General features: G+C 38.0%; 1 protein-coding gene across 1 annotated transcript in view; it reads left to right on the top strand.

Annotated features, from left to right (window-relative positions):
• TLE1 (transducin-like enhancer of split 1 (E(sp1) homolog, Drosophila)) overlaps positions 1 to 9,451 on the top strand; it is a 35,895-nt gene that overhangs the window by 4,688 nt on the left and 21,756 nt on the right. Inside the window, exon 4 of the mRNA XM_010144428.1 lies at positions 8,166 to 8,282. Coding sequence (XP_010142730.1) covers positions 8,166 to 8,282 — 117 coding nt within the window. The remainder of the gene's footprint in view (positions 1 to 8,165; positions 8,283 to 9,451) is intronic.

Below are 9,451 nucleotides of genomic sequence, written 5' to 3'. Positions count from 1 at the left end.
TGCTAATGTTTCCACTTCTACATGATGTAATAATCAGAAGTTGCACTGATTTTTTTCTACCTTTTAGACAGTTTCATGATAGTAGACATATGCGTTTTCTGTTAAGATATCTCTTGGTTATGCAGAACACAAGACATTTCTTTGGAGGACTGTGTGAATCAGGTTTGTTTCTGAACCGAGTGGTTTTGGGGAACCTTGAACTTTAGTTTGCTTACTGGGAGTGAGAGAGAAGCTGCAAATCAAACAGAATGAAAACCAGCCAAAGAACCACTTTGTTACAACTTTTTATACTGCTGTGTTTTGAGTGGTAATTGCTCTAGTAATCTGTTAGAGATGGGCATGTGCAACTTTCAAGTCAAGTAATAAAGCTAATTCTACTTGTTGATGCCGTAGGTGAATTTGGGCTCTATTTTGTTTCTTTTTCTGAATTAGAAAAGACAAGAGCAAGGAAAAGTTATTTAACAGGTATCTTCTGCTTTTTATTGCTGTTTTTCTTTTTACACAGGGGCTTTTCAATTATTTATTGAAGCTACCTGTGTATCTTTTGCAGCAATCTTATTAGTTTCTAGATTAGTAAGCAAGAAGCACTGATTTCAGCTTGTTTAATGTTGTTAATGACAGTGCAACTATGGAAATAATTGTAAGTGGGGTTTTCCTGAAGCCTTAGACTTTTTAAGGATGTTTCTTTGGGTGGTGCTAGTGAAGTGCAGGATTCTCAACAAGTTTTCTTAAGGGCTGAGGAAAGGGGGTTGCAGTGTGTGTCTGTGTCCGTGTGGACACACACATGCACGTGTGGGAGTGATGGCTTTATGTGTTTCCTGTCTGTGCTCTTTTCCCATCCTCCCCTACCCTGTCCATCGTGTACTTTGCTAAAGTATTCTTGAGTTTAAATCGGATGCTTCACAGTTGTGAAATTTCAGTTCATCCTGTAGCTGAGCATAGTTCTTGTCTGTGGAAAGAGAACTGTCAAATTAAACCTGGCTTTTGTGTTGTGAGAGCTTTGCAGTATCTCTTGCTTAGTTCACTATATATGTTGATTTTATTTCATTATAGTACATAAAATTGTCGCTGCAGTTACTTCTGTGTCCATATGTGTAATTCATGACTGAACGGTTATTATCTATAGTAGGATTTTTTGTGATGGGTTTACCACTAAGTAACCTTTAAACAATCTGAGGCTTCATTTCCTAAAAATGCTTTGCTGTATGTATATATTGAGTTATTACCACTCTGTGGTGGCCATAGCTTCTTTTTGGTCCCAGTGGAGAATAATACTTTAAAGTTTGATAGCTGGATATAAACTTGAACTTAAATTTGTTTAATTACAGTGTTGCATTAGAATCTTTGATTAACAGTAAATGATACCTTCAATAAAAGAATCATAGTGCAAGTGATAGTCAAGTTCAAACCTGTTGCTAAAATGATGATCTGGGAATGTTTTGAAGTTCTCTAATTCTAAAATAAATTTTATTTCCAGAGGAACATTTTAAAGTGTAATGATGCTGCCAGAAATCCTGACAAAAACTTGCTTCTGTCACTCAAGCCACCAAAACCCACGCTGTAGTTAGTTACCTAAATTAACTATGATATTAGGTATTACTGTGCAGTTCTGCAGTATGATTTCCGTCAAATACGTCTAGTGTGACCTTCCAGTATCATCAGTATAAGCTGACAGCTTTAAATATGCAATTTTGAAAGATTATAATTTAGCACTTGCCTATGTCATTTAAATGGAGGTTCTTTGACATAACTTTGAGTTAAAGGATATTGTGGCATATTATTTGAGTATATTTATTTTTAAATGAGATCTGGTTTTATTTTTGGAGTTTCCGTAGGCAAATATGTATTGTATCTTTAGAAATACTTCATAATGTAGTAAGTTTAATGTATTTATAAAGGAATATAAAAGTGTAGTGATTTCATTATTCTTGATTGTGATCAGTGTCCATTTTGCTTTTGCTATATCTAAATGGCAAGGGCTAATTTTTCTTTTTTATATTAATTTCAGGAAGTAAAATGAAAGCAAAGTATTTGTAAATGCATGTTTGTGAAATATACAACATTTAAGTGAGTAATAACAGTATACTTCAGATGTGTACTGCTAAAATTAATTCGGTCAAAGTTAAATTATAGGATTAACATGGATAACAGCAGGTGGCTTTTGGCTGATGTAGCTTTAACCATTCAAAACTGGGACACGTTACTGTGGGACTGCAGGCATCCCTATTATTCTGACGCAGTCTGGCTGCAGGTAATGAAGCCAGGCAAAGTAAGTATGTTTTGCAATGGAAGCTTAATTCTACCTCATCTTTAGTGTTAATTTATCACTTGTCTTCCCACTGTTCTAGTATCCTGTTTGGCCAGCATAGAAATGCAAGTGTTCTGAAGTGGTCTGTTGTATCAGTAATAATTTGTGGACAGTGAAATCTGATTTTATGTGCTTGAGATTTATGTTAAAGTTAGTGTTTTATTTTTTGTCTTCATGAAAAACACTGAGCTTGTTTTCTAAGGCTTAGGAAATACTCATAAATTTTCTAAGAAGTTTTTTTGCCTTCATTGTTAAGCATAAATGTTGCTATTGTTTTGTAAAGCAAATGTTCTTTTCTCGCAGCAGAAAAGTGTTTTGTCCATGGCTCTGTCCTGTTCATCCCCTCCCAGTCTTGGAGGAGGAGGGCATTGTCCCCCTATACTGGGCACTGGTGAGGCCACACCTTGAATACTGTATTCAGTTTTGGGCCCCTCACGTCAAGAAGGACATTGAGGTGCTGGAGCGTGTCCAGAGAAGGGCAACGAAGCTGGTGAAGGGTCTGGAGAGTGAGTGTTATGAGAAGCAGCTGAGGGAACTGGGCTTGTTTTACCTGGAGAAAAGGAGGCTGAGGGGAGACCTTATCGCCCTCTACAACTACCTGAGAGGAGGTTGTAGCAAGGTGGAGGTCAGTCTGTTTTCCCATGTAACAAGTGACAAGATGAGAGGAAATGGCCTCAAGTTGTGCCAGGGGCAGTTTAGGTTGGCCATGAGGAACAATTTCTTTACGGAGGGGGTTGTGAAGCACAGGGGGATGGTGGAATCCCCATCCCTGGTAAAAGAGCTGTATAGATGAGATGCTGAGGGACACGGTTTAGGGACCATGGCTGTGCAGGGTGAACAGTTGGACTTGATGAGCTTAAAGGTCTCTTCCAACCGGATGCTTCTGTGGTTTTGTGAATTCTTTTTGATTGCTGTTATATGCAAGCTGTTTGTTCTGTGCTTTAATTCTCTTAAATGGGGGGTGGTAGTGGTGTCGTAAAAGGAGTTATGTGAAAATGTAGGGTACTCCTCAGTGCAGCACATGTATGTTTCTTGGCCTTTGTGAAGAAAGTGTTATTTTCCATTACGTTGCTTATAATAGAAAAACTTAAATTTTTTTTAATCAGTTATGTCTTTTCTTCTTTTTTTTAAAAGTTCTAATTTAAAAGTCAGTCAGATTTTACAGTCTTCATTGGATTCGAGCCACAGACTAACTTCAGCAGCAGTTGCTCTCACGGAAGAGCTGTGGATGCTGCTTGGCATTTTGGTTTGTAGCTGATAAAAAGCAGCATAAGGCTGATGGTGAAGGACAGGAAGATTGGGGTGGTCTGTTATAAATTTTTATAGATACCCTGATTCTGGCAAACATTAGTTAGAAAATACTGAAATCAGCTGTTAATGCCTCCTGATTATTGAATCCATGTAGAGTGTGATTAAAATTCATTTAGGTTTCTAGATTTCCTTGTTCCTAATACGATCATACTAGTCTAAATATAACCTAAAATGATAGGTGAAAAGAGAGTGAAATCAGTAGCTTCTAAGTCAACTTTTGGGTTGTTGCAAGAAACATTTTCAACAAATGGAAGTTAATGATTCTTGAGTTGAATAACTTTGTGTGCAATCTTCTTGTGCCTTGCTGGGCAAGTTAAGTGCTAGTCCCTCTTCCAGCATCCGCTGTATTCCTATCAGTGAGTCCCGACAATGAGCAGTGGGACTGCTGGGCAACCGATGTTTTGGCTGTAGTTGTTGTACTTGATCCTGTTTTGCCTACTCAACAAGGGATTGCATTTTTTCCTGTCTACATACGGGTATCTGTAGATAGCAGTTGTGTGTGGTGCAGTGGCACAGGTCCAGTCCAATGGCTGAGTAAACAGCGGCACTGCTTGGTCAGAGGCAAAGCACAAGTTGTCAGCTGAAATAATTGGCTGTAGCGAGCGGGTGCAGTTGTTTTGGACGTGCAGCAAGTGTGCGAATGGCCAAGCACAGGGCAAGTATGACTGTCTCTGGGGGGGAAAGGGGAGTGGGAGGAATAAGGAGCCCTAGGAACCCCTTAACGGGGACCAGATGTAATTAAACCTTGAGCACAGATGTGGTGTAAATACTGTTAGTTAACTGCTGTAATGATCAGCATAAAGTTATTTGTCAGTTCTGTGTGTTCTAGTGAGTTGTCTGTGCTGTGTTATAATGAGATACTTTGGGCTCTCAGCCTGTACCTATGACACACATGCTTGTGGTTTGGAAGTAGTTCCTGTGGGGAACAGTTGAAATGCATTTTTGTGTTATATTGCTAATAGGGAACCTGCCTATGCATCATGTGCATAGGAACCTGCCTGTGCATCATGACTGGGATTTTGTTTCACATTTGCTACTGGTGGTTTCAGTGTTTTAACGTTTGCTGGCAGCAAAATCGCTTTAGGATCTCAAGTTGCCTATTATGTGGCCCTTCATGCAGTTGTAACTCTGACAGGAAGTGGTGATGCATAAAGCTCTTTTTCTTCTTTCAGGCTTGTTTGAAGGAAAGAGGTTCATGTGAATAAATTTTGAATTATCAGGAAAAAAGAAAAAATTTACATAAAATTAATTCCGACCATTTGTTTTGATCTGAGATTCGTGATTTACAGATGTGTTGGTAATCCCTAATAAATTTATGAAACCAAGGATTATCCTCAGTTGTACATCTAGTCTGTTGAAATTAAGACAAAACGAAAACTGGTGTTACGCAGTTTCTCTGTGGGAAATCAGCTATGTTTGTATATATCTTTCGGCCCTTTCTGTACGTACTGGTTATTACTGACGATGAATCCCAACTGAAAATTTCTGTAGTATTATTAATAAATATTATAGCTAAGATAAACAGGCGTGTCCTAATTCTGGAAAAAAAATCAGGTGTTAGTAGGTTTTGTAAAAGAACTAAACAGATTATCTTTTAAAAAAATAAAGCTCTTATCTTTGTGATAAGAGATATCTTTGTGATAAAAAGAGAGCTCTTATCATTGTGAAGTTGTTGCTGCTTGTCTTCTGGCTGGCCCTGTGCTTAATAGTGAACATATAGCAAATACAAGCTCTACCAGAGCTGCCTCCTGGCTTCCCTCAGTGTTGCCTGAAACTTAGCATTACGTTGATATGAGATATTGATAGCCCAAGGCTTTTATGGTCATCTTTGTCACAGTTCTTGTTTGTATTTTCATTTGTTGCCTTTTGTTACCTGTGATCTGGATCTACCATATGCACTACTTAAAATGATGCATATTTTCATACTGTTGGATGAAATCTTACGCGATGGATGGTTTTATGTATGGTAGTTGGTTACAGCAGCAAGCTATTTTTTCATCAGGAGTTGTACTTTACCTGATTTTAGTTACAACTGTTAGAACTTCCTTGTACTCCTAAGGGAAGCAAAACCATGACTTTTAAATGATTGAGTTAACTGGTACATTTTGCCAGAGTAAAAGCACAATCTTACATAAAAACTGCCAGTACAGCTATTGTGAAATAAGCTGCTCTACAACAGCTTTTAGCGTGGATGCATCAGAGAAGTGCTTTAAATGAGGCATGTGGTTAGTTAAAGGGAGCGTAAATATGATGTAGGGAAGATGTTTTGCAGAACAGGCTTGTGAGTTGGTATGTTTATGTGATACGTAAGCCATCAGTCTCTAGGAAGAATCAAACCTAAATCTTTAGGAAGCTCATGGGAGCTAGCTATACCTAGTAGTTCCTAGGTATGCTTCAGTGTGGAAATTCTGCAAGACAAACAGTACAGAATATTGTCAGCTTTGTCTGCGTAGACTTTACATTAAACCAGAAAAAATACCAGCCGTTGTAGTTACACATATTTGACGCCAGAATTTGCAAGCTGATCCCTACGCTTCTGTGTAGTAACTTCAAATACCAGGGTTGCTAAATTTTTCCCAGCTGCTGCCCCTTTGCCAGCTTTCTGTTATTCATGCTTAATTTTGGTGATTTAAAATAAGAGACTGGGTTTATCTGCTTTGCTACATTTGCCTTCATTGATTTATTCTAAGCTCTTCAGTAGTAAAGTACAGGGGTTTTTTTGAATTACTTTTGTTAGAGAAGTGTCTCTTAAGGAGGACTTTCCTCCTTAAGGAGGACTTTCCTCCTTAAGAAAATACGTTTGCAGTATTCAAATCACTGGTCAAGTTTGAATTCACAGCTTGCTTCTTAAGGTCTTTCTACTGCCACAGGCATGATGGATTTAACACCAAGGTGCTGAAGATGGGTTTTAATGTTTTTCAGACTAGTGAATCCCTGAGTTTGTTTGCATCTGGAAGGAGATGAGGGATTAAACTCAGACTGTATTTGTCAAGGCAATTAGTTCAGTGATCCAACAAGTCCACCTTTTAGCTGCGAAACATTGTGGTAAAGACATCATTTTGAGCTTTTTTATACTGAATTTCATTACACCCTGCTATATGCTTTATGTAAGCCCCTTAGCATTTGGCTAACTTGAATAGTCAAAAGAACTTAGAGCTGGCTTTAAAGGACAGCCTCTGAAGTAGGAAATAAAGAATTCATATTGTCTTATGTACCCTGTTTTGTTTTGGTTCTCCTTGGGACTAAACATTGGTGTCTGAGCAAAACTGTGGTGGTGTCCTGAGGTTTTAAAGGGGAAGCCATTCAGTGCACGATTCACAGGCTGTTGTTACGTGTTTGTGAGGCATTACGAGTAAGTATCTCCGGCTCTTTGGTATATCTAAATATTTCCTTTGAGGGCTTGAAACACTTTTATCATGGCATGTATGTCGGCATTAGGCTTGTCTCTTGTGAGAGATACCTGTATGCTTGTAAATATGTATTTACTTACATATTTATGTGAGCATATATTTATTTATGTAAGCATGTACTTGGCTTTTAGGAACTAGGCTTAGCCGGTAGTTGTGAAAGGAGATTTTTTTCTCAACTCATTCAGCATTGTTCACAGCATTAACACATCACTGAACAAATTGCCCTCTTGCATATGCTAATCCCCCACTTAAAAGAACTCATTGTGACACATTTTAATGCTTTAGCTGAAACGGAGATGGAGATGGGAATAGCAGGCATGTCAAATTGTCATGTGACTGAAAAATGTCTAAAATGCCTTTCACTTTGGGTCAACAGTTTGTACTTAGCATAACTTAGCATGAATGAAAGCAGTCCCTGTAGTTTAAAGAAAAGATTAGTCTTTGCTTTTCTCTTTTGTGTGTGTTAGCCTCAGCTTTTCAGATAAGTCTGATTAAACAACACTTTAGCCTTAATTTCACACTGATAGTGGATGCTATGCTGAAAGTAGAAATATTTAATCTTTGTTTGCAATACATTTCTTGAAGTTGTCTGACTGGAGTTTACTGCAGTTAGCAAATGATTAATGCATAACCTTATTTGGTAAATATTTGTTATTTTAACAGTTAAAGGCAATTTTCCATATATGTACCCATGTCTGCAGATGTAGACATACCAAAACCTCATCTATTTATGATGGTCTAGAAAAGAGCAATCAATCAGATTATATTTAGTAAGTCTCTTTTTATGTGGGATCTGTATATTAAAAAGATAATAAAAAATAATTGTTACTTGCTTATGAATAAACAGCAAGCCTGTTTCTTCCAAATGATGAATTCAGTTGAATTGATTATTGAATAGATGGTGACCGGCAAGAGAATTAAACTTTTGTTAAGTTGAACAATGAAAAGTGAAGTGTCTTAGAATGCATAAAGCTATATGTGTTTGCCTGGAGGACTCTGAGTTGAATTAAACAGAATGAAAGACTTCGTAGGTATCACATTTCTGAAGCATCTATCACATCCAACTTGAGTTTTTAAGCATATATGAAGGAATCTTTAAAGGAATTTTTGACTGACCTTGTTTTTTATCTTTACAGAGTAATTCTCTGTTGGTCCCGGACAGTCTGCGGAGCACAGATAAACGCAGGAATGGCCCTGAATATGCCAATGACATCAAAAAGAGAAAGGTGGATGATAAGGATTCCAGCCATTATGTAAGCAAATCTGTGTCAAAGAAATGATTAATTTATTTGCACGTACTGTGCTAGTATGAGGAGTAAAAAGATCTGTGAAGAACAAGGCATTGTGTTTCCTATGGCTCCTGCAGTAAGCGAACATACGTGCCTGAGAGACTGTAATTTATGTGGGAAGAGTAGTGACTCAATAGTTTGTGCTATTGGCAAGTAATACTCCTCAACAGGGAATAATGAGCCAGGAGTAGCTGTTTGGGATCCACAAGTGTTCTGGGACATTCACAAGTATTCTCAGATTTGGAGAAACAGATTGTTTCTGGACTGCTTTAAAACCTGCAGGTTTGTTTAAAATGGAGGATTTTGTTGATTTGAGGGTTCTAGTACATTTTCCTGATAACTAGCTGTTACCATGTTGAGTAATGATTACCACTGCAAATTGCATGTCTTATGAGGCTGTGTCAATGTCTTAAAGTTTGCTTTTGGCCAATATGGCTGTTTTAGCAGAAAGCAAATAGAAATACAGAAAGTTCGCAGTTTGTGTCTGCATTTTTGACTAGCTTGCTTATTGCTTGGTTTCAAAGAGACACATCAGTACAACAGTGTGGCATACGTGAACCTCAAAAAGGTTCGCATAGGCTTTCAACTTCAAGTCTAATGCTCAGCCAAATCACAGGATGATACTTAACTGGCTTTAGAGACTAGAAGTGGAGTGAGAAAGTACTGAAAAGCAGAACTTCTAACTTGACGTAGCAATAGTGTGACAAATTGTCTGGTTTATGTGAATCCGATCACTAATTACTTCTGATTACTGAATCCCGGATGAAATCAGGTGCCACTTCACTTCCTGTTTGGTAGGGTGATTTCTCTCCACTTGGACCCAGAATATCTTTGAGCAGCTGTGGGGTATCCATGGAGCTACTGATAGCAGATGGGGTTACTCTCCCCTCTCTGCACGTTGTGGTTTGGTACTACTGTTACACATTTGCAAGTTGTATTCCCACCACTTTCTAATAATCTCGTTTTGATTACTGAAGGGTGTGGCACACTTCCCCATGTTGCTCCCTCAGCTTTGAGATTTTGATATTCTGTGGGTGTTTTTCATTTTAAATATTTGAAGATGTAAGCATTCTTAAGATACGTTCGATAAAAGAAAAAGGAAGAAAAAGCCTAACTTGCTTGTTTTTCTTGTA

Source organism: Buceros rhinoceros, unplaced genomic scaffold (assembly GCF_000710305.1).
Source record: "Buceros rhinoceros silvestris isolate BGI_N320 unplaced genomic scaffold, ASM71030v1 scaffold4171, whole genome shotgun sequence".
NCBI lineage: Eukaryota > Metazoa > Chordata > Aves > Bucerotiformes > Bucerotidae > Buceros > Buceros rhinoceros.
This window is presented reverse-complemented; position numbering and strand designations above follow the sequence as displayed.